We start from the raw sequence: 25157 nt of genomic DNA on the forward strand, positions 1-25157 counted from the left end.
TCCAGAGCCCGCGAGCCACAACTACCAAAGCCCGTGTGCCTAGAGCCTGTGCTCTGCAACAAGAGAAGCCACTGCAATGAAGACCAGTGCAGCCAAAAATAGATAAAATAAATTTATAAAAATGCATGAGTCAGTGGCATTCGTGCATCCATGACATGTGACCGTTGCCTGTATATAGTTCTAGAACTTTCTGTCACCCGTGAATGGTGTGTATCCTGACCTCTCCTGTTTCAAGAGGAGGCCCATGTCCATGGGAAGGCGTCTGGAGGCCAGACGTCCCCACAGGCCTGCTCGGGGCCCCATGGAGTGGGCTCTGCCATCTTTTCCCTCCAAGGCTGGGTGGCCACTCAGAGCTGGGTCAGCCCCAGGCCTCCAGCAGGAATCGGAAACCTGAGTGGACGCGCAGAGCCAGGACCCTCGGGCGGCAGCACCTGGGCTGGGGTCTGTAGGAGGGAGGTCCACGCATTCTGGGCTGCCAGCCTGCCATGCCCGCCCCCGGGAGTCTGGCGTCTGGTGGGGGATTTAACCTGGTTGAAATTGAGGGCTGGCCTTTGTCTGGCTCCAGGAGGGACCCGAGGCCCCGGGCGTCCTGATGGGAGCACCATCTGTGGGGCCGCGGCCCGTCAGAGTCCCCGATGGGGGTCACGGCGGGGCTTTGGGCTGAGTGGCATCCGCTCCCCCTCCGGAGGGGCTGGACACTGGGGGCAGCCACGTGGGTCCCACAGCCCCGGTAAAATCGGAACGCCGAGGCGGGGAGCCCCCGGCTGGCAGCACCCCGTGCGTGTGCTGTCGCACGTCAGGGCCCACGGGGAAGACACTGGACGCTCGTGGTCAGAGATCTCCGGGGTCTGTCCTGCGCCTTCCCTTGGCCGGGGTACTTCACACCCCCTCCCTGCAGTGAACCAGGACTGTGAGAACAGAGCCCTGAGGGGGCTCGGGTGATCCTCCCGGGGGGTTGTCCAACCCGAGGGGATCTCAGGGGCCTTGGACTCGTAGTCGGTGTCGGGGTGGGGATGGTCTTGAGTGCCTGATGTTGGAGGGCCCCTGAGAAAGAGAGTCCCTGCACCTGCCACCCCACCAAGCAGTAAGGGGGTTGATACCCCGCTATGAGGAGGGTCCGGGGCAGGCCGGGAGGCACCTCCAGAGTAGAAAGGTTGGCGGACGGTCTTGGACGGGGCGTCCAGGATCGCCAGGGGCAGCAGGGCAGGCAGGAGCCTCACGGAGGGGAAGAGGGTCTCTCGGGGTGCCAGTGAGGACAGGTAGTACCTTGCGTGCCAGGGGGCCGCCGAGTCCTTCCCAAGTGCCTTGAGTCCAGGCTCCTCGCAGGGAGCCCCGCCGTGGGTGTGCCTGCCCAGACGGCCCGGGCCCTGCCTCCCTGCCTCATTCGCTCAGGGTGACGGTGGTTTCCCTGCTGCCCATCTCAGGGCAGCCTGCCCTCCTCCTGACTCAAACGCTGCTTCTCTGTTCCCGGCACGTACACCTGTCCCGACCCCACCGGGGAAAGGGGGGACCCTGACCAGCAGAGACCTCATGTCTGCCGCATCCGGAGCCGGAGCTTGAAGTAGAGTTTCAACCCCGCGGCAGAAACACAGGGACGCGCTGTTTCCTGCACGACCCGTGGTCCTGCCTCTCGAGTTACTGAGACCCGGTGAGCCAGGGACATGGGGGACCCCTTCCTGCATCTGCGGCGGGCCCCCGCTGACTACCCCGCTGCACGATGCCACGGCTCCAGGGCTGTCGGGTCCAGGGTTTCAGAAAAGCTTGGAGGGAGGGCGGGGGTGGCCCGATGTTGGGGGGGGGGCTGCCTGCTGTGTGCCCGGGGCGCCGTCCCCTGGTCCTGCTGCACAAACAGGCCAGCCCTGTCTGTCCCTCTGTCCCTCTGTCTCCCTGTCTGTCTCTCTGTCTCCCTCCAGGAGACGAATGGGGCTGTTGGATGATTAAGTCACAGTCACACGCGTAATGAGGAACGTATTACGAGACGCGGAGAACACTCTCCAGCGATAGGAGTGCTCAAGCATTTAACGGGCATGTAGCAAGTAAGCTGCAGAGAACCGGATGTCCGAGGGGTGCCTCCTGAAACAGCCAGGGCGTAGACCTTGGGGAATGTGCGCCCCCACCAGGGCTTTCCCGCTGGGCTGGGGGCACGGGGTGGGGGGCAGCAGCTGGCCCCTAGCACTGAGCCGCCCTCCTCCGTGGGGCATCCTCCGTTAATGGAAGCCTCCCGGGGCCCCACCCCTGCTCCCAGCTGATCACGGCCTGGTGAGGTCACGGCCTCAGTGCCCACCGGCTGGTGCCCCGCTCTGTGCTCGGGAAAGTTGCCCAGCCCCTCCAGGCCTCGGTCCTCTCATCCACAAAGTGGGCGGTTCCAGGGGCTGTGGTTGCGTAGGAAATCAGTCCAAAACTTAGAGGCATGAAACCACTACAACATCGATTTCGCTCATGAGTCTGCAGCCTGCACAGGGCTTGCGGGGGGACAGCTGGTCTCTGCTCTCCTCGGCAGGAGCTGGGGCGGCTGGGACGTCGGGGCTGAGCTCCCTGAGGTCTGGGCTGTTCTAGGTCAGAGCCGGAGCCACTGAGGTCGTTAAGTACGGCGTGTCGAGGTCAGAGGAGGCCTGGACCACTGGCATTGCTTGAGGCTTAAAGGCCTGCCGAGACAGATGTGCTAAAGTAGGGCAAAATGTTTCTTCTCCACACAGTTCATTTGTGCTCATTATAAAGACCTCAGTTACTATGGAGATGGACGTCGGTGGGAAGGGAAAGCCGCACATGGAGGACCTGTGAGGTCTGCAATGATCAAGGAGATTCCCAGGAGACTGCTCTGGGAGATGGGCACTGCCCGGGGGGGCAGCCACGAGGCTCTGGAAAGCCCAGAGGGTGGCCAGGGGCAGCAGCTCGCCTCTGCTGTAGAAAGCCGCCAGGACAGCGCGGACGTGAACGCTGTGTGCCTATAAAACGCTCTACAAAGTCGGGGTCAGATCCGGCCTGCGGGCCACAGCTTGCCCACCCCTGGTCTAGCGACCTTCCCGGTCTGTCTGTCTGTCTCTGGGTCTTCTTTGGTGGACATGACCAAGAGCTATGCAAACAGTTCTTGTCCACGGAATGAACTTGGTCTGTAGGAGGGATGGTGGTGTCCCCCCCGCAGGTGGAAGGGGGCAGCTTTGCATCAGTTTGGGGGATTCACTTCAGTTCTCCCGGTAGGCCTGTTCTCGGGTCCCCCCAGGAACAGTTTGAAGTTTTATCAGCCGTTTCATTAGTTAACGGTTAAATCGACTCTCTGATACGCGTCCATTTGTATCTGTAGGTGAGTTATGCTTTTTCCCTTTTACAGAAACTGACCATTAATAGTCCCCGGGATTGGGCTTCCCTGGTGGCACAGTGGTTAAGAATCCACCTGCCAGTGCAGGGGACACAGGTTCGAGCCCTGGTCCGGGAAGATCCCACATGCCGCGGAGCAACTAAGCCCGTGCACCACAACTACTGAGCCTGTGCTCTAGAGCCCATGAGCCACAACTACCAAGCCCACATGCCACAACTACTGAGCCCGCGCGCCTAGAGCCCGTGCTCCGCAACAAGAGAAGCCACCGCAATGAGAAGCCCACACACTGCAACAAAGAGTAGCCCCCACTCGCCGCAACTAGAGGAAGCCCGCGCGCAGCAGCGAAGACCCGATGCAGCCAAAAATAAATAAATAAATAAATTTAAATCTATTTAAAAAACAGTCCCCGGGACCCCAGTCCCCGACACGACCGTGGTTGCCAGCTTGGTGCATATCTGCCCTCTCCCCAGCATCCCTTTAATGAAAAATCCCAGCATCACATCACAGGGCTCGTGCGCCCCAGCCACCCGTCTGCCTCGGAAACATGACGACACAGTGTGTGCATGTGGCATTCTCGCTGACTGGCCGCCCCGCATGTCCCCTGAGCTGCGATGTATTGAATTGTCATCGAATGTCTGTCATTGAAGTATCGATTCTCACTTTCTTTTTTTTTTTTTTTTTTTTTTTTTTTTGGCGGTACGCGGGCCTTTCACTGCTGTGGCCTCTCCCGCTGCGGAGCACAGGCTCCGGATGCGCAGGCTCAGCGGCCATGGCTCACGGGCCCAGCCGCTCCGCGGCATGTGGGATCTTCCCAGACCGGGGCACGAACCCGTGTCCCCTGCATCGGCAGGCGGACTCTCAACCACTGCGCCACCAGGGAAGCCCCCCCCCTTTCTTTTCTGACCCGTGAGGAATTTGTTTGAATTTCTGAGAGGCCGTTACTAATTTCTAGGGTTACTGGACACAACAGATTCCTGGGAAGTGGATTAAATATTAAACGTGTGGTCAGGTGTTCTCCCGGGAGAATGTGACAGTGTCTGTGCTGTGACACCTTCTGTATCCCTCCCTCTGCATCCTCGCCACCCCAGAAGCTGCAGAGGCTGCCGCTGAACCAGTCTCAGTTGGGGGGCAGAGGGGAGGGATGGTCCCGAGTGGCAGGGCCTCTCCTTGGCGCCCACCCCCATTTAGCGGAGGCAGACAGGTGAGCATTTGCCTGGAAATCTGAGTCTCTTGCCAGAAGAAGGAGCCCCTGGCCCTGCTCCCCGCACTGTGGCCCGTTCTCTGCCTGGCCTGTCTCTCGGGCAAAGCACTTCAGCGCTGCTCCCCTCCCCGCATAATGCCGGCTGGGATCTGGAGGCCCATCGCAAGCTGTGTGATCGGGGCCTCCAGGAGAGCCTCCCCAAGCAGGGTGCAGCCCTGACAGTCTCTGGGACGATGTGCGCATTTCCCCGCAGGCCTCCTATCCCTCCCCTTACTGTTCCTGTGAAACAAACCGCCCCCAAACTCGGTGGCAAGAAACAGCATTTTACTATGTTCCCAAGTTCTCTGGGTCAGGAATTCAGAGGCAGGGCCCCCTGGGATGGCTCACGTCGCTCCACAGTGTCTGGGGCCCCAGCGGGCTGGTGGGAGCCTGGCGGAGATTCGAGGGCAGGGCCAGGTCTTTTGGAGGCAGCTGGACTCCCAGGGCTGGTTCTGTGGCTCTGGGGGCCTCGGGCCTGTGGATTCCACGGAGCGGCCAGGGCTCTGAGAGCAGGTGGATGCTGCGTGGCCTTTAATGACCCTGCTTCAGAAGTCACCCAGGGCCACCGGCTGTGCTCCCAGCCTCGAGGGAGGGAACATGGACCTCACCTCTGAACTGGAAAGCTGTCAAACCGCGGAGCCTCCGCTGGCCCCGGGCTGGCGGGAGGGAAGGTCCTTCCTCTTCAGGCATGGGGAGGAGGTTGTGCATGGAGGGAGACGCTGACCCGGCTCTACCACTGTGGGCAAGTGACATGGCCTGGCTAGGCCTCAGGGTCCCCACCTGTAAAGTGGTAACGAGAACAGCACACGTCCCATGGGGAATGACGAGGGGTACATGGAGAATTGGGGGAATTAGTGTCCTGGGGCCACGTAACAAACACCACAAACTCCAAGGCTTAAAGCAAGAGTAATTGGGATTCCCTGGTGGTCCAGTGGTTAAGAATCCACCTTCCAAGGCAGGGGACGTGGGTTCAATCCCTAGTGAGGGAACTAAGTTGCCGCAGGACAGCTAAGCCCGCACGCCGCAGCTCTTGAGCCCATGCACTCTGGAGCACCACAACGAGAGAGAGCAGCCTGCGCACCGCCACTAAGATCCCGCTGCAGAGGCTTGTGGGAGGTGCCCCCTCCCTTTCTGACCCGCAAGAAGCCTTCCTGCGCATGTGCAGGCAGGGCAGTTTCCCTGACCCCGGGAGGGGTCGTCTTATCTTTATTCCAGCAGAGCTCAGCTTCGGCCACCAGCTTTGTCCTTGGAGCGTCTGGGTGAGAACAGAGCTTCGTGGTCCTCCACTGGGTGAACCCAGCTGTCCAGCGCGGGGCCCGTCCATCTCCTGCGTCACCCTGAGGCTCTAGGGGAGGAGCCTCCCTGCCTCCCCAGCCTCTGGTGCTGCCGGTGCCCCTGGTGTCCTGGGCTGGTAGCCGGCCTCTCCATCCTCGGCCAGCGCAAGGGCGGATGTGCTGCTTCACGAGGGTGACGGTGGGGCAGGATGCTGGGCCGCAGGGACACGCTTTCAGACATCTGGGCTTTGCGGCACTGGGTAAATTCTTACACGTCCAAGAAGCGATGAGGTTATGTGTTGGTTGTTGTTGAGGGACTGGGAGCTGGGGGCCTGCTGAGCGTTCCAGACAAAGGGATGGATGAGTGAAATGTGGTGGGCACAGTGGCGGGGACCAGACACGCATACAGCAACGTGGAAACATGGTGACAGGCAGGGTTTGATGAGAAAAAGGAGGGGAAACAGATTGAGATGTGGAAACACAATACCACTGGTGTGACTAGAAAACACACACAAAACAATCCTACACGTTTTGCAAGGATACGTGTCTATTTAAAGATAAATATCAGACCTGCTGGAGAGGGGGCACCTGGGGAGGGGGCACCTGGGGAGGGGGGCACCTGGAGGGGGGGCACCTGGAGGGGGGCATCTGGAGAGGGGGCACCTGGAGAGGGGGCACCTGGGGAGGGGGCACCTGGGGAGGGGGACACCTGGAGGGGGGCACCTGGAGAGGGGGCACCTGGAGGGGGGCACCTGGAGGGGGGCATCTGGAGAGGGGGCACCTGGGGAGGGGGCACCTGGAGGGGGTGCACCTGGAGAGGGGGCACCTGGGGAGGGGGCACCTGGGGAGGGGGACACCTGGAGGGGGGCACCTGGAGGGGGGCATCTGGAGAGGGGGCACCTGGGGAGGGGGCACCTGGGGAGGGGGCACCTGGAGGGGGGGCATCTGGAGAGGGGGCACCTGGAGAGGGGGCACCTGGGGAGGGGGGCACCTGGAGAGGGGGCACCTGGGGAGGAGGTGGGGGGGGGAGGTGCAGAAGAGTGAAGTCAACAGAAGTTGCCCAGACCGTGATGACGCGTCTCACAGTGAACGTCTGATAAACTCACCTTTACGCTCGTGGTAATGAGGTCCCAGTAACAAGAGGAGTGTCTTCCTGGGCTCGAGGCCACACCCGAGCTTCTCAGGGAGCGGGGACTGCTTCCCACCCCTGGTTCTCAAAGTGGGGTCCCTGGAGCCGCGCCAGCAGCACCTGGGAACTTGCTAGAAACGCCAATTATTAGTATTAGTATGAGTACTTTAAAGCACTTTTTATTGTGATAAGAACTCTTAACGTGAGAGCTATACTCTTCACATGTGTCTTTAGTGCTGAGAAGTCTGGTCAAGCAACCTCTGCCCACTTTTCTGTTTAACTTTGTTGGTTTGTAGATGTTCTTTACACACATTTTGGTTGTGGTTCTTCGTTATATGTATTAAAATATCTTTTGCCCTAAAAACCAAGAAAAAGATGCAAATTCTGGCCTCGCGTGGCTTGGAAGCTCCAAGGGTGGGGTGGCCTCATTCTCACACAGGCCCCCAGCGCGAGCAGCAGTGGTTTAGAGGCGCCAGCGTGCTGGGGGCCCCCCGCCCCGGGCTAGCAGGGGGCCTCTGGGCGCTGCCATGGGGCCTGTCTCGGGTGGCACCTGAAGTTGCGGTGCAGAGTCTGTTAAGAGGCATCGCTTTGCCTACTGGCTGCAGTGGGGCAGACGTAGACCTGCTCTTACTGTAAGAAGCACAGCGTTTCCTAAAGCCCTTACGCTTCCCTTGCGGGGTGGACCCAGAATTAAATGAGAGCACGTCCTGAGGGGGCTGCGGACGGAGAGGACTGGACACGTCTGGCTGCAGGTGGGGGGCGGGCAGCCGAGTGGTAAGGGTGGGGTCAGAGCCCCCGAGCCAGACCCGAGGCTTTCAGGTCTGCCTTTGAGGAGCAAGGTGGGCTCTCGGGTCTGGAGGGTCCTGCTGCCCGTCTCCCCTGGCAGGGGCGTGGCTCTCCCAGAGGGTGTCGTCGCTCCCTCCCGCAGGCCTGAGCTTTCCTGGGACGAGTTGGGCCCTGCACGGAACTGCAGGTGGGCGCCAGTCAGGGACCCAGGATGGGTTGCCTGGACCCCTGCCCAGCAGGCGGCCCAGCTGATGCACAGCTGCCCATGGGCCCAAAGGTGGCTTTTGAGGTCCCTTCAGCCCAGCAGAGACCCCTGGGCCCTCACTCAACTCATCCGTGATTTAAGAGAGAATCGTTTCGGGACTTCTCTGGGGGTCCAGTGGTTAAGACTCTGCGCTCCCAATGCAGGGGCCCAGGGTTCTGTCCCCAGTCAGGGAACTAGATCCCACATGCCTGCCGCAGCTAAAGGATCCTGCACGTGGCAACGCAGATCCTGCATGCCGCAAGTAAGACGCAGCGCGGCCAAATAATATAAATAAATATTTTTTAAAAACACAAAGAAATAATCATTTCTTGACATAGAATATTATCCTATTATAGAATAACTATAGAAATTATAATTATAACTAAGTATAACTCAATTATTTTAAATGAGTAACATAGTTATTAATTATATTACTATATAATCATTAATTGTAACTATATAATTAATAGATACTAATTATTATAAATTGTATAGTTTTAGTTGTAATCACTATGTAATTAATAATAAATCATTATTTAAATAATTTCTATTATTTATACTAACAATTAAATGAAATTATTAATATAATCACTATAGATATTAATTATAACCACAATTATAATTATGAGAAGCGGCAGAATATTATTTTCTTGTTATAGATAGAGCAGAAAAGCAAATCTAAGACGTGACTCTCTCCTTCAACTCGCCTCTGGACTCCTCGTGGGTCCCACTTGCAGCCTGTGCCTCTCGCAGGGGTTGAGCCAGCCTGACCCCGGCTCTGGGCCTCCCCGTCCACAGGGAGCCTGCCAGCCCAGCTGGTGCAGAGGGCTCGCACAGGGCCCCTGTCCCCTGCCTTCAGGAGGCCCCTCCGCCGGCCTGGGGGTCCTGGCTTTGCCTGATGACCCGGGCGTCCCACCCAGGCTGAGAACAGACGCCTGTCCCCAGCAGACGTCCCCGGAGCTGTGAGGTTTATCCCCTCAGCACTTCTCATTTGTTTCTCCGTAACATTAATTTCTCGGTCCCCAGGAGCTCTCTCTCACCATCCGGGAGGGCCCCTCTGGGCAGAGTGTGTGTCGGACGAGGCGATCTCTGCAGCTTCTGCGTCGCCCCTCTTCCCTCCTCGGACCCGCCGGCTCAGGGTTGCCAGCGCCTCGAGCAGCCCTCTTGTCTCAGGGGCTGGGGCTGGGGGGCTCCGAGGAGAACACCACCATGTGTCTGGGCCTTCCCGCCCTCGGCCCCCTCTGCCCGCTTTCAGCAGGGAATCGGGTGTCCAAACGCTGATCAGGACGTGTCTCTTGTCGTCCTGGCAGTGTGGGCTCTGAGGAAGCTCAGCTTGACCCCTGAGATGGCTGGTCTTAGGTGCCCCTCAGCCGGGCCACAGGGACGCCCAGAGAGCTGGTAACGTGTTATTTCTGGGAGGGCCTGTGAGGGTGTTCCCTTGAATCAGCGGATAAAGAGATCCACCTTCTCCAGTGGCGGGGGCGCATCATCCAGTCCACGGAAGGGCCGAGTAGAGCAAAAAGGGAGAACAATTTGCTTTTTCTGCATGAGCTGGGACAGCCATGTTCTCCCGCCCCCTGCCAGTGGCTCCGCCGACTTCAGTTCAGCCTCGGGACTTGGACTGAACGACACGCGCTTTCCTAGGCCTCCAGCTTGCAGGTCCTGGGACTCCTCAGCTTCCATTGTGCCAGTCCCTCATAAGTCTCTTCTATCTGCTTATCCATCTATCTATCATCTATTCATCTATCTATCTATCATCTATCTACCTACCATCTATCTATCATCTATCTATCTATCATCTATCTACCTACCATCTATCTATCATCTATCTGTCTATCATCTATCTACCTACCATCTATCTATCATCTATCTATCATCTATCTACCTACCATCTATCATCTATCTATCATCTATCTACCTACCATCTATCTATCATCTATCTATCTATCATCTATCTACCTACCATCTATCTATCATCTATCTATCTATCATCTATCTACCTACCATCTATCTATCATCTATCTATCTATCATCTATCTATCTATCATCTATCTACCTACCACCTATCTATCATCTACCTATCTATCATCTATCTACCTACCATCTATCATCTATCTACCTACCATCTATCTATCATCTATCTATCTATCATCTATCTATCTATCATCTATCTACCTACCACCTATCTATCATCTACCTATCTATCTATCATCTATCTACCTACCATCTATCTATCATCTATCTATCTATCTATCATCTATCTACCTACCATCTATCTATCATCTATCTATCTATCATCTATCATCTATCTATCATCTATCTATCTATCTATCTATCATCTATCTATCTACCATCTATCTATCATCTATCTATCTATCTATCTATCATCTATCTACCTACCATCTATCTATCATCTATCTATCTATCATCTATCTATCATCTATCTATCTATCATCTATCTACCTACCATCTATCTATCATCTATCTATCTATCATCTATCTATCATCTATCTATCTATCTATATATCTATCATCTATCTACCTACCATCTATCTATCATCTATCTATCTATCTATCATCTATCTACCTACCATCTATCTATCATCTATCTATCTATCATCTATCTATCATCTATCTATCTATCTATCTATCATCTATCTACCTACCATCTATCTATCATCTATCTATCTATCTATCATCTATCTACCTACCATCTATCTAGTATCTATCTAATCTATCTCCCCATTTATCATCTGTCTATCCTCCACCCATCCATCCATCCATCCATCGTATTGGTTCGACGTCTCTGGAGAGCCCTGACTATTACAACCGCTTGTCGGCAGTGTGACTTCAGGCAATTTACCGAGCCTCTCTCTACTGCACTTTCCCTGTCTGCAAGATGGGAGTTAATGTGGCGTCTCCCTCACAGGCTCTTTGTGAAGATGGAAGAACCAAGGTATGAAAGTGCTGTGCACAGCGAGAGCTCCCAGGTGCCCCCTGTGAGCACCGCCGTCGCTACCTGCTCTCCGTTCCCACACGTGTGCAAGTTTCCATCCTCCACGGAGGCATCTAAGAGACGTGACTCCATCTTCCTTGAACCTACATCCTATTGCCAGCTTTCATCTCGTCAGAGGTTGTCCAGGTGGGGACCCTGGGCCCATAGTACCAGCGTCCACTGAGAACTTGTCAGAAGTGCAAATTCCCAGGGCCGCCCAGATCTGCTGAGTCAGAGGCTCTGGGAGTGGCCTCACGTCTGCTTTCAGGAGCCCACCAGGGGTCTGGGGCTTGATCGAGCGTCAGGCCTCATGTGAGAGTGCACCCTCAGCTCGGGGTGTCAGGACTGGAGAACGCCAGGGGACAGATGACATCGCTGGCCCCTCGTGGGAAGACTGTCCCTTCCACGACACTGACCAGGAGGCTGGCCAGCAGAAAATGGTCAGAGATAGAGCAGGACATCGTGGGGCCAGGCCCCAAGGGGAGCCTGCGTGTGTCCAAGCTGTCCCTGAGTCCCTGATTCTCTCAGCGTCTGTAGGGTTGGTAGTGGTGTCCTGGCTGCATTCCTGATTCTGGTGATTGTCTTCCACCTTTTCTTTCCGTCATTCTCACTAGAGGTTTGTCCACTTCACTGATCTCTTCCTGGAACCAGCACCGTGACGGTCTGTCCTGATCTCTTCCCGGAACCAGCACCGTGACGGTCTGTCCTGATCTCTTCCGGGAACCAGCACCGTGACATCCCGTCTTCCTTTTTCGGGGTCACTGACTTCTGCTGTTTATTCTCTCTGCTGCCGGCTTGCTTCTTGGGCTGGAAGCCTGGATGATGGATCTGATATGTTTCTCTTTCCTGTGAGCGTTGGGGGCTGCACGTCCTAAATGCCCCCCACATTTGATGTTTCATTTCCGTCTCCATCGGGGGGATCCTACTTCCCGCTGGCCTCAGTACAGAGGGCCCTGGCAGGAGCAGGTGGGGGCAGAGGGCCTGGCTCCCCACGTGGCCTCCGCTGACCCTACGGTCGGGCCCTGGCCAGCGTGCGTGGGGCCCAGACCTTGCACGGCATTTGGGTAGAGGAGAGCAGTCGGGTTTGGGAGTCTTCTGTCCTGCTAGCTGCCCCTTTCCTGGTCCTTTGGCAAAGAGCAGGCTTGTTTGCTGGGGGCATCGTGGTTTCTGAGTCGCTGACTTCTGAGGCTCCCAGTCAGTGTGGGTTGACGCGGCAAGAAGAAAGACACTCCTGTCACTGAGCAGGACCCTGTGAGGCCGTCCCAGAATAGACCCTACCCGTGTCCTCCGCCTGCCCTCGGTCTGCAGAAAAGACTTTAGTCAAAGAACAAATTTAATCAGAGAAGTGAGAAAATGCAGAAAGAAAGGAAAACAGTCAAGTGAGACAAAATAATAATATTTTCAGCCATTAAACAAAGCCAAGGACCTTTAGTTCCTCCTCAAGGGCTGTAGATACTATGCTGAGCCGTGTCCTTGAGCTGCTCTGCAGATACTGAGACCCCCGCCAGGTGGGAGAAGTTAACTGTCTGCTGCCCACAAGCACGCAGACCCCAGACAGGCTGGAACCTGAAGGTCAGTGGTGCCGACCCCCGATTACCTCACCACCAGCCAATCAGAAGAAGGTCCATGGGCTGACCACGCCCTCCTCTTTGAACCATTGCTATAAAACTCCTCACGACCCCCTCCAGGTCGGGACACACAGTCTCTAGGGCAGGAGCCCGCTGTGGCCCCCTTTGCCTGGCAAAGCAATAAAGCTATTTCTTTTCTCCTTCACCCGGAACTCTGCCTCCGCGTTTCTATTCGGCACCGGTGCACGGACGCCGAGTTTCAGCAGCCCTCCTCACGTGTCACTCCTTAGGCCCGAGGCCCCGAAGCCAGCCTGCCCGTCTCTGCACCTGCCAGGTCTCTCTCCGGAATGTCCTGAGTTTCTGGCCGCACTTGTGGGAGGAGGGGCGGACGAGGGGCCGCCAGGCCGCCGTGTGGTCCTGATGGTGGGCACGGGGCCTTCCCTCCTGCAGCCCCACAGCCCTGCCCAGAAACAGGAGCGAGCCCGCCGCGAGGATGTTCCTGTTTCTGTGGGCACCCCGCACTGGACGCCCCGTGAAGGTGGGGTCTGAGGTCAGAAAGGACAACTGGAGCGCACTCAACTGTAACCTGCAGGGAGAAAACAACACTGGCTTTGTTATTCATCACTTGGAAGCTCGCGGCCAGGCTGAGCTGTGCCGAGATGAGTGATGTTTGCAGGGCGAGAACACGATTGCCCATCACTGAGTCGATCACCCCGTCCGTCTGCATTAGCCCAGATAAGCCATTTAATTTCATTTAAAATGTCTTATCGGGTGCTTAAAAGAACAACAAGGAATAACAAACAAGGCATCTCCTCTTATTTATCCCTGAGCGGTTACCCCTGCGGCTTATCAAGGCTGTCAGTTTAATTGACTTTGGCCTGGGAAGCAGTTCTCATCAAGAAGAGGGGGCAGCGCTGCTGTACCAGGCCCTGCAGGTCCCTGTCCGTTCACGCGGCTCTGGCTCTTCTGGGGCCCAGCGGTTCAGGGGGCTCACGCCCATCGGCGCTATCTCCAGCGCACAGCCCTTGGCCGCCCTCTGCTCAGACCCCGAGCGCCGGCACTGGTCCCGCCTCCTGCTTCCCGGAGCCGAACGCACGTGAGCGCATCCGAGCCTGACTGCGCCGACCGCGTCCGGGCGCCCGAGGAACGGAACTTGGCTGCTCTAAACACCTCTGTGTGCCGGAGGCCCCTCCTCGGAGGGGGGACACACATCTCAGCCAGTTCGAGGGGCTCTTCATCCCCTTCCCCTGGGCCCGAGTCCCTATGGCCGCACAGGGCGTGACAGGAGCCAGACGAGGGCCAGCCCGTCGCGGGAGGTGACAGTGCCAGCACGCGGCAGCCGTTCCCAGGGCCTGTGACCGTGCGGGGGAGAAACCACGTCTTCGTCCTCGCTAACTTCTAAATGGAAAGCAGTGTTTCCTTCAGTTCTAAACACGCTCGATTCTCATCACCTGCAGGAGTCCCGCGCTATGAACGCGGAATTAGTGGTTACCAAACCTGCTCCAGGGAAAATGCGGGGTTAGTCAGGGTCCTGTGAGCCTCTGGGCACGATATTTTGTCAACCGATCAATAGACGATGTTATTCGATGTGTTTCTGTTTAAAGACACCTCATTTAATCTACGTTGTTGACTCGTAGTGTGGACCTCGGGCCCACAGGCTGTGGTCACGCCGGAACCGAGCCCGTCTCGCACGCGTCTTCTCCGTGTCACGTCACAGCGCTGTGGTCACGCCGGGACCAAGCCCGTCTCGCACGCGTCTTTCTTGTCCTTAGGACACTGGATGGTGCTTCCGCTCTGAACTTGGCGCCATTTTAAACAGCAAAACCACCGACAAACACAACAATGCAAAAAACCCTAAACAGATGCAAAGGGCACTTGCTCACAGCCCCAGAGCTGACACAAGACAGCGTCACCTGGCTCCGCCCCCGCCGGGAACACGCGTGTCGGGCCAGTCACGTGTCTCCCGCTCTGCCACGTTCTCAGCACCCACGAAAGCGCCCACCTCTTGATGTTGGGGTCACAGGGAGATTTAACAGGCGGGTACATCACAAATACAGAATCTGTGAATGACACGGGTGGCTGCACGGCGGCAAACCTCGGTTTTATTAGGAGCATGTGGATGGCGATGTCGTCAGTGGAAATCTCAGAGTTTCAATTTGCATCGTTGCCGTCGCTGAAGAAATCTCCCGCCTCATCGCGGCTGGGATCCTGAGGCGCCCTCACACCTGCGGCCGCAGCTTCGTACCTGAAGCTCAGCTAAAGCAGCCGATTCTGTCACTTGTGTTTGTATTATTATTATTATTATTATTTTTGCGGTACGCGGGCCTCTCACTGCTGTGGCCTCTCCCATTGCAGAGCACAGGCTCCGGACGCGCAGGCTCAGCGGCCATGGCTCACGGGCCCAGCCGCTCTGCGGCACGTGGGATCCTCCCGGACCGGGGCACGAACCCACATCCCCTGCATCGGCAGGCGGACTCTCAACCACTGCGCCACCAGGGAAGCCCTTGCGTTTGCTTTTAATACTTTGCCAGCTGGCTGGATCCCAGCAGAACTTGTCTCCTCTATAATCTCACGTCTTTTGTCAGCCCGGGGGGCCTCATCCTCGTGCAGCCTCCACGTGGACACATCCTCGGCCACCAGGCCTGGGAGATCTGACTTCTGCTCTGCAGACCCTGGAGGCGGTGGACGCGTGCTGGTCCAGCCGCCCGAGATGCCGGCGGGGAGTGGGGAGCGTCCGGGATACAAAGACGTCAGCTGAGCGCCCAGGCTGCAGGTCCCGGCTCTGTCCTTTAGGTGCCATGGGTGGCGAGCACGGTGCCGCACGCATCTCTGAGACGGGAGTTATGGCTAAAGGAGTGTATCTGTGTCTGGGCGACCGCACCAAGTGACCACAGACATCCTGGCTTAAAACAGCAGGACTCTGGGACCCAGGTATCGGCCGGGCTGCTTCCTCGTGGTGTCAGAGGGAGACACTGGTCCAGGCCTCTCTCCCTCTCCGGGTGCTGCCGGCGTGCTTGACGTCCCGGCCGCGTGGCTGCGTCACTCCGATCTCTGGCTCTGTCTTTACATGGCCGCGTTCTCTGTGTCTAATCTCTTCTTCTAAGGACCCTGTCATTGGGTTAGGGCCCACCTACTCCTGGCTGAGCTCTTCCTAATCAATTACCTCCACGAAGACCCTAGTCCCAAATAAGGTCACCTTCTGAGGTTCCAGGTGGACACCATCTCGGGGGCACTGCCGATCCCAGCACAGGAAGTGACCTCCTCCCTGGCCTGCCCACGTCCCAGGAAGGCATCGCTGTCGCCTACGTTGCCCAGGGCGCGCCGGCGGCTGTGGTGCTTCCCTCTGCACCCCGTGGGCCCCTGCGGGCTGGGCCCAACTCTGTGCCCCTTTGATGCTTCTGCAGCGTGTATTTTCTGAGCCAAATTCGACTCGGGAGCTGGTGGTGGCCCCCCTTCTGTCCCTGTGCTGCCCCTGCCAGGACGGCTTCCATCCTCGACCCACTGCACAGGGCAGGGGACCCGGGACGCTCCTGAGGGTCTGGACACGCCACGGGCTTGGGACCCTTGGGCAAAGGAGAGCCAAGCCCGAGAGTCAGGGTGAGTCCCGGTCCCCAAGGACAGTTTCTGGCTTCGGTCTGGCGGTGACTCCCTCCAGTCTGTAGGAGGCTCTTGGAAGGGAGGGGAGCCGGGCTCCAGGGTGGGCGTCCACGGGGCCTCCCGCCTCACACGGCCCCCCGCACGCTCACTGCAACCCCCAGCGCGGCTCAGCCCTTCTACCCGGGGAGCCGAGCTTCCAGTGTCCACCCACCTGACCCGGCTTCCTGTCACTGGGCTGGGATGTGGCCCCCGGCCTGGCCCCTCTGTTTCTCGCTCTGCCGGGGGTCTCGCCTCCCCGGGGCCAGACGGTGCTGTTGGTCTCCAAGGCCGGCGCTCCAGGCCTCCTCCCGTCCTGCCAGGACAGCCCGTCTGCTCGAGGCCCAGGCTCGGCAGCGTCGGGGCGTGTACCTCACGCAGGCCCGGGGGAGGACAGCCCTCAGGGTGGGTGAGCCGGGGGTTGGGGGCGCTTGTCCGCCATCGTTACCTCTGAGAGTGCACCTGGCCTCTGTGCCCCCCAGACACGGGGCCAGCCTGCCAGGCTGCTCTGTCTTCCATAGACGGGGTGTGGACTGTGTCCCCCTCCCCACTGCCGCCCCAAGACGTGTTTAGCTCCTCATCACTGACGCCTGCTTTCGCGGCATCCTCGTGACCCTAAGTGGAAATGGGGCCGTCCGGGGTGCGTCTTCATCCACGGATGGTGTCCTCAGGAGCTGGGAAAAGGGGCACAGACCCACGCCGGGGTGGGGGGCGCTATCCTGAAGGCCTGGGCAGCCTGGTGGGGGGGGTCCTGGTGGGGGCACCTGGGATGTGCCTCCTGATGCCCTCGGCCCCCCTGGGAGTGATGGTGGTTGGCAGTCAGCGCTGTGGTCCCGTTTTATGCCCCCCTCCAGGCCTCGGGGCTGGCAGGGTTCTCTCGGGCTCCGCTGCCCCGTGCCCAAGGCAGCACGATTCTTTACTGTCCAGGAGACCTATCTTGTGTCTTTGGGGGTCCCAGCTGCACAGGGTGCCAGGAGACCCCGGTCCTGAGCCTCCTGTGTGGCTCTGAGTAGCCCCTTTCTCTGCAGGGGCCCCCATGCTTTCTCAAAGCTGTTGGAGGACATTTCCTGGGCTCTGGGGGTCTTTTCTCCACCATCTGCTCGGAGCCCCAGGACAAACGGCGTCCCTGGCTGTCCCCGCCTGCCCGGGAGAGGCAGGGCTGGGAGCCTCTGCCTGAAGTGGTCCGTGGGCTTGGGGCAGTTGATGTCCTCATTTTTAATCCTCTGCTGCCTGACGCGGAAGACATTTGTCAAAGACAGTTTATCGACTTTGCTCCTGCTGTCACTGTGCAGAGATATCGTCTTCCTTTAAGCGACGCTGGTGGGAGACCCACCCCGCGCTGCGGCTGGAAGCAGCAGCATTTTGAAGCAGAAGGGGGTGTGACGGTCTGGGTCCAGGAAGGGGAGGATGTTCCCTTTTCCAAGCCTCAGGGATGCTCTAGGGTCCCCTCCCAGGCAAACGGCAAGGCTTCCGGATGCTGTGATGAGGATGACAGGGGCAGCGTCCTGGTCACCTGGTAGGTGAGAGCCATGGATCAGCTGGGGGCCACGCGGTAAAGCCACTCTGTCGGGGTTCTTTTAGTTCCTTTTGGAGGCTTTGGTGACTCCAGAACACAGCAGCTCTTTGGGCTTAAAATAACAGAGATCCACGGAGCAGCGGGGCTTCGCCCGAGGCCAGCACAGGAGGGGCTGACGCAGGGCCTGCCAGCGGGCCACCAGCCGTGCTCGGGGCAGAGATCCACGGAGCAGCGGGGCTTCGCCCGAGGCCAGCACAGGAGGGGCTGACGCAGGGCCTGCCAGCGGGCCACCAGCCGTGCTCGGGGCAGAGATCCACGGAGCAGCGGGGCTTCGCCCGAGGCCAGCACAGGAGGGGCTGACGCAGGGCCTGCCAGCGGGCCACCAGCCGTGCTCGGGGCAGAGATCCACGGAGCAGCGGGGCTTCGCCCGAGGCCAGCACAGGAGGGGCTAACGCAGGGCCTGCCAGCGGGCCACCAGCCGTGCTCGGGGCTGCAGGCTCCTAAAATCTCAGCCACATCTCAAGCGAGCTCCAGGCTCTCGTCATGAGTAAAGTTCTTTGCACACCTTTGTTGAGAGAGTGCTCGTAATTCACCTCTCCGGGGAGGCCCTGGAGAGGCAGGGCTGGGACCCTCTCTCCGACTCTGGGGGCCCTGCCATGGGGCTGGGGGCTCCTGGCATCTTTGCTTCCCCAGCGTTCACTCCCCAAGGCTCCCCACTCCCAGCCAGTGTGCTCAGAACACCCTCGTTGAATAAGTGAGCGAGTGAATAAATGAATGAATGGCCCAGGCAAGAGGTATTTCCCTCCAGTCACCATTGAAAGGGGGTCTCAGGACAGGCTCCGGGGGGCGGCGGGCGTGTGGCTGGACCGACCACACGATTTGCCCAGCTCCTCATCCAAATATGATTAGGGACCTCAGGTAAATATTAAATGCAGCTGGGGTCCTTCTGAGCAGGGAGGGGGGCACTGTGGGGATGCCAGGGGGCACCGTGCTGACCCTTAGTGAGTGTGCCTGGGGGTGAGATCTATCCCTGAGAGAACGCCCGGGAGGCTGAGAGCACAGCGATGGGCCCTCTGTGCCTGTGGTTGGACCAGGGACCCCAGGACGGGGTAGGTGCTGGGGGGCCCCTCATCCCCTTTCTTCTTCCAGGCCAGGCCCTCCCTCGGGGCTGCACAAGGGCTGTTTGGCTGCACTCATGCCAGGAGCTCTGTGTGCGGTGCTTTTCTCCAAACGGTGACGGGCAGTGTTTTATGAAGCTCTTCTATTGTCTGGCAGTCCTTTCAGGTCTCCTCTCACGCCATCTACGGGCACACAAGCTCTGGCTCTCCCCTGCGACGTGCTTTCTTCATTGACCTCAGTAACTAAGCTGCCCTGCTGTGGGCTGCAATGTGTCCCCCCAAAACCATGAAGCCCTAACCCCCAGGACCTCAGGCTGTGACCTTATCTGGAGACGAAATCTTTACCGAGGTGATTAAGTTAAAATGAGACCCTTAAGGTGTGGGCCCTGATCCAACAGGACTGATGTCCTTATAAAAGGGGAAATTTGGACTCAGACACGCACACAGGGAGAACATCACGTGCAGCAGAGGTAGAGGTGGGCTGATGCTTCTACAAGCTGAGGGGTGCTGCCAGCGGACGGCCAGGACCTGGGGGAGGGGCAGGGACAGACCGCCTTGCACGGCCTCAGGAGGCGCACCTTGATCTCAGACTTCCAGCTTCCAGAACTCTGAGACATATGTGTCTGTTGCTGAAGGTGCCGACTTCGTGGCGCTTTGTCTGGCGGCCCCAGCAAACGGGCTCTCCTTCCCCAGGGCCTCCTTGTCTCCGAGGCCTCTACACTGGAGCCCTTCCTGGCTTCTCCTCCCTGGCCACACTCACTCCTCGGTGATGTCACCTAGTCTGATGTCTTGAAGCAGCCCTGATCCCAGCCCGGACCTCTCCCCCAGGCTCAGACTCCATCGGTGCCCTCGGTGAGCTGTCCGAGGGGCACCGGCCCCCATGCACCTGTGCCCTTCCCCCACCTTCCCCTTCCCCAGACCCCCATCTTGGTTGATGGCAACTCCGCCCATCCTGAGCCCAGATATCTGAATCGGAGGAGAGGCCGCTTCTCCTCTCTCACCCCCTCGTCCGGTCCTCACGGTCTCCGCCGCCACAGACAGTGACGCTGCCCCGCCCGACCTCCGATGACCCCACATCCCAGCTGGAGGCACTCCCCGAGGGTCTGCAAGGCCTACACGCTGCCCTGCTCTGACCACCTCCACTCCTCTGCCCTCGCCTGCCCCAGCCCAGGGCACTTGCTCTCTGGTTGCTGCTGCCCCAGGGCATTTGCACGGGCTGTCCTCGCTGGTCTTTGCTCAAGCGGCACCTTCTCCGTGGGGTTTCCCCTGATGTCTCTCTAAGGGTTGCACACCAGCCTCTCCCTCTTCTGTGGTGCTTCGCTTCTCTCCTCAGCGCTTACCACCATCCAACACGCAGTTTACCTGTTGCCTATCCTCGTCTGACCTGCTCTGTAAAGCGTGGAGTTGAGAACAGGAGCTTGCCACCGTCCTCACCACACAGATACATAAACGCAAATAATCTCAACTAGAGTCAATCACCAGGAAGTGGTGAGCTTTGAGTATTTATTACCTTTGCTTTTAGTATAATTGAATTGTAAGTGCATGCAGTTTATTTTTAGTAATAGCTCTGGTTCACAACTGGTGCACAAAATTCCTGAAAATTTCAAAACTGGCTCTTGCCAGCTGGAGTGGTCCAGCTTCAGGTGCTGCTGTGGGGGACACAGCAGGCCTGATTTCATCGTGGGTGCCTCTCAGCCCGGGCCCCGCGAGGGGGGAGGGCGTCCTGGGCCCTCTGCAGGGCAGGGGGACCCTCTGGCCCGGCTTCAACCCGTCCGAGTCAGGAGTCCAGTCCAGCTGAGACGAGCTGTAGCCGCCACCCCCGGGTCTGCGCTCAGACCCGCCTCCTGCTCTATGGCTCTCCCTGCAAAGCAGAGCGTTCTGTGTCCCACGTTTCTTGTCCTTCGGCTCCAGATGGCATCAGCCAAAAGGATATGTTGGGAAATTGGAGGGTGGGGAGAAAGCAGGGTGTTTCCCTCCCCGTCTCTGGCTTTAGGGCTCTTTCTGGAAGCGCCGTGTCTCGTCCATCCGTCCTTCTGGCTGTGGCTCCTGGCTCTAGCTACACCACCCCCTCCAGGTCCCTTCAGCCGATGGAAGATGAGTCCCTGGGATGCCTCAGCCCTTCCGTAACTTGTGTGATCAATCCCTGGTCTCAAATTCCCTTTGTCTGGCAGATGGGATGCAGGCTGGTACAATAGGAGTGGCCTCAGCCATGGGCCAGTGGTTGGAAAACAAGACAAAGAGAAACACTGTCCCTAAGGTAAAGGAAGTATGAACAGGAGGGCCAAATGGTTTAGGGGGCCGGGATGGCTTCAGTACCGTCCGTGGATGGCGTTAGTGGTTATTCTGAACCCAGGATTACAGAGGCGGGGGTCAATGAATGTGCATGTCACCATGAATTAGAAAGCTCTGTGAACTTGGCCCCAGACAGAGGCACTCCTGGGGTGCAGGCAGGGGTCTCGACCAGCAGGGACGTCCCACCAGCCGTGGCCAAGTGTCAACCACAAAACTGCAGGGACCGCTCCCAGGGGCACCACCAAGTGGCTGCCCCACACACAGCAGCATGGAAACCGTGGTCCACCTTCAACTCTCTTTCCAGCTGACGTTTGGGTGGGGACTCTTTGCATGGAGTTACCCCCAGGATTCTTGGGCGGTTCTTCTAGAAAAGGGCGATCCTCACGAGGGATACACCTGCTCATGAGGCAGGTAAGGACTGCAGGGAATAGACATAAGCGTGCTCCAGGGCCACGTATTAGGATGAAGGCCACTCGGGTCCGATAGACGGCTGCCTCCCGCTAGGAGACCGTGGATGGCGCTGGGCCGCGATGGGCTGACTGACAGTCCCGCTGCCCGTGGACCCAGCTCAGCACCTTTGTCCTCACGTGTCCTGGTGCCAGACAGGACCCTGACAGAACACGCAGGGTTTCCAAACACGGGAACTCACCCCCTTCAAGGGGGTGAGAGGTTTGTCAAGACCTTGAGAAGCAAGTTTCCAAGTGTCAGCATTTCATGGGATCCTGTGTGGGCTGCAAACCAGCCGACTCTGATGGGAGTGTCAATTTGCCCAATGAACTGTAACACAAGTGAGGTTTAAAAGTTCGAGCCTGTGATATTTCCTATTTTAAACCACAGGCAATGCACTCTGCGTGCTAATGGCCGCTACCTGTCATAATTTCACTTAAGAAACTTCTGTATTCCTGCAGACCAGTCCTTGGCTAGAGACTGGCTTTTAAGGCTTCACTCATGGCCACTTTTATTGCCTCCATCATCGTCTTAAATTTTGGGGAAAATCTGGAATAGAGAGAGGGTTTGGGGGACTTGGGTTAGAGCTGGTAGAATTCTCTGCTGAGAATGGAGAAATTGGGACACTTCAGAGCTCTCCCAGCAGCAGGAAGCAAGGAACTGGAGGAATGGGGTCAGGATCCCCACGGAAGGAGAAGCGGAAGAGGGTGCCCGGTGGGCAGGGCACTGGGGGAGGGGCACATGCCACTGGGCTGGGGACGGAGGACAGTGAAGTGTAGATTCATTACTTCACCCCAGGGCAGGGGGGCCATGGATGCATCACCAACACGCCCCCTCAGACTCCGAGGGAAGGCCAGAGCCCTCGCTCTCCCCAGAGACCCAGAGTTCGCTTCTGTAACTGAGCAGAACCCTGTGGGGCCTTCTTGGGACAGACCCCCTGCCCCTGCCATGACCTCTGCCTGCCTCTGTGTGCAGAAAAACTTAGCCTCCTAGGCCTTCCCCAAGTTTCAAAGAATAAATTTAATCAGAGAAATGAGGAAATGCAAAAAGAAAGGAAAACAGTCAAACAAGACTATAATAGTTTAGCCATTAAACAAAGTCAAGGACCTTTAGTTCCGCCTCAAGGGCTGTAGATACTATGCTGAGCCGTGTCCTTGAGCTGTTTTGCAGATACCGAGACCCCCACCAGGTGGAGGAAGTTAACTCTATGCTGCCCACAAGCACGTAGACCCCAGACCGGCTGGAACCAGAAAGTTGATGGTGTTGACTCCCAATTACCTCACCACCAACCAATCAGAAGAAGGTCCACAAGGTGGCCATGCACCTGGAAACCTCCTCCCTCACCCTGGCTCTTCCTTCCCCTGAAAGCCCTCAGGGAGTGCGGGTCTTCTGAGCACTAACTACCTGGACTCCTTGCTCGCTCCCTGCAGGAAACGCTGCCCTTCCCTTCACCACAAACCCGCGTCAGTAGATCAGCTTTGCTGTGCGCAGGCGGCCGGACCCAAGTTTGGTTCAGAAACACTTCTTCTGCTTCTTTCATATCTTCCAGGAAAATTCTCATCTCTTCTTTGGGGAAAATTCCCCCACGAGATATAAGATCCCTGGCACTACCAGAAGGGACTTTTCCTCTCCCAGAAAGAGGCACTATGGGATTAATGACTGAGAGGCAGGGAGCAAGAGGGGGGAGCCCGGGAGGTGTGGGGGATGGACTGGCTCCCCGTCTTCTGGAAGGATGGGCTGCCTGGCCACAGCACAGTGAGAACAGGTAGGATCTTCAAGCCCCCCAGCTTGAAGCCCTGATGTCTGGAAACCCTGCCAGCCTGCTTTCCAGGTTACTCTATACGAATGGGGAGAAACTTGGAAGTTACTGATGGTGCCCACAATTTCTGTCCCTGGGAGACCACCAAAGGGGCCAGGAGACCCTGTGCATGGGGTGGGGGGAGCTAGGTGGGTTGGCTGTCGGGAGCTTGGCATCCCATCTACTGTTCATTTCCATGGCTGGGTGAGCCAAGCCCTGGGGCCCCTCACCGTTGTACAGCTGAGGCCTTCCACCATCAGACAGGAGGCAGGAGGAAGCAGCTAGGATTGGGAAGAAGCTAGCTTGGCACTGGATCTGATGGGGGAAAGGGACAGGCAGAACTTTTTGTCCTGAAATTTTTTTTTTTTTTTTTTTTTTTGCGGTACGCGGGCCTCTCACTGCCGTGGCCTCTCCCGTTGCGGAGCACAGGCTCCGGACGCGCAGGCTCAGCGGCCATGGCTCACGGGCCCAGCCGCTCCGCGGCATGTGGGATCTTCCCGGACCGGGGCACGAACCCATGTCCCCTGTATCAGCAGGCGGACTCTCAACCACTGCGCCACCAGGGAAGCCCTGTCCTGCAATTTTAAGTGCAATCTTGAGAGGACCTCCTGGAGGCTCTGGGACAGCCCTGGTGGGGGTGTGCTGCTTCTCAGCTCCAGCCCTGGAGTGTGAAAGCCGCTGTGGACGTACATAAACCGAGGGGTGTGGCCGTGTGCCAATAAAACTTTATTTATAAAAATAGGCGAGGGGCCGCGGGTCATCGTTTGCTGACCTCTGCCTTAGAGCAACACAAGAGGTGCCTGGCCCCTGGTGAGCCGCTAGAACAGGGTTCCTCCCTGGACGGCCGACCAGCTCTGGCTCCTGTGGGCGAGACATCAGGTCTGTACGGTTTAATCACTCTTTACCGGGACTGAAGCAGTCACATCAGTCTCCTCGCACAAGCACTGTTGGGGGTTGTCCTTGAGGCCACTGCAGCTGCTGTCCCCATCCCCCCTCACCAGCCAGGGAGAGCCTAGCTCCGCTCGGTTTAGATGGAGGTGGTCACCGGGGCAGCCCCGCCAAAGGGCGGAGAGGTCTGGAGCTCGGAGTTCACAGGGGGCTATTGCTGCCTGGGGGGTGGACGGGAGCTTCAGCACATGCAAGGAGGTGGCCACTGGCGGCTCGACAGGAATACCGTAGAAAAGGCACGTGATTCAGGTCTGGAGTTGGCGGTCAGCTGATGCGCTCAGGCAGAGCCGCCAGCTGCGGGGGGTCCGCACTCCTGGAGGGGGAGAGGTCCCCATGTCCCCATGTCCCCAGGACCCGCCGGCAGCTGAGAATAGGTCCCCCCCCGAGGGGATGCGGGCACGGCCAGGGCCCTCTGGGTTCCAGTGGTGGGCTGAGTGGGAGGGGCCCCACGCCTGCCCCAGGTCCTCGGGGTCTGCGCTGGAGCGGGGGCACAGGGTGAGCCTGGGGGTCAGTGCCGCCCTGGCTTGATCCAGTTTCTGATGGTCCACTTCTGCCCCGAGCACCTCTGCACCACCAGCCGGAGCCCGAAGTTGGCGTCCTTGGACATCTCCACCTCCAGGCACCGGCCTGTGTCTCTGCTCACGATGGGGCCGCCCTGCATGGGAGGGAGACCCGGTCAGCCCGGGGGTCCCATCGCAAGAGCTTCCAAGGAGCGGGGGTGATACCAAGGCCAAGCGCGTCACTGCACGGCCACCTGGGACTCGGGGTCCTGACTCTCCCAGTCCCTCTGTCCCCCATCCCTCGGTCCCTCCTGACCCCCTATCCCCCATCCCTCTGTCCCCCAATCCCTCTG

General features: G+C 58.2%; 1 protein-coding gene across 1 annotated transcript in view; it reads right to left on the bottom strand.

Moving 5' to 3' along the window:
* Window positions 1–24061: 24061 nt before the first annotated feature.
* GALNT9 (polypeptide N-acetylgalactosaminyltransferase 9) overlaps window positions 24062–25157 on the bottom strand; it is a 91824-nt gene continuing 90728 nt past the window's right edge. Inside the window, exon 11 of the mRNA XM_004276624.3 lies at window positions 24062–24959. Coding sequence (XP_004276672.1) covers window positions 24813–24959 — 147 coding nt within the window. The 3' untranslated portion in view covers window positions 24062–24812. The remainder of the gene's footprint in view (window positions 24960–25157) is intronic.

Source organism: Orcinus orca, chromosome 15, assembly GCF_937001465.1.
Source record: "Orcinus orca chromosome 15, mOrcOrc1.1, whole genome shotgun sequence".
In the NCBI taxonomy this organism is placed as follows: Eukaryota; Metazoa; Chordata; class Mammalia; order Artiodactyla; family Delphinidae; genus Orcinus; species Orcinus orca.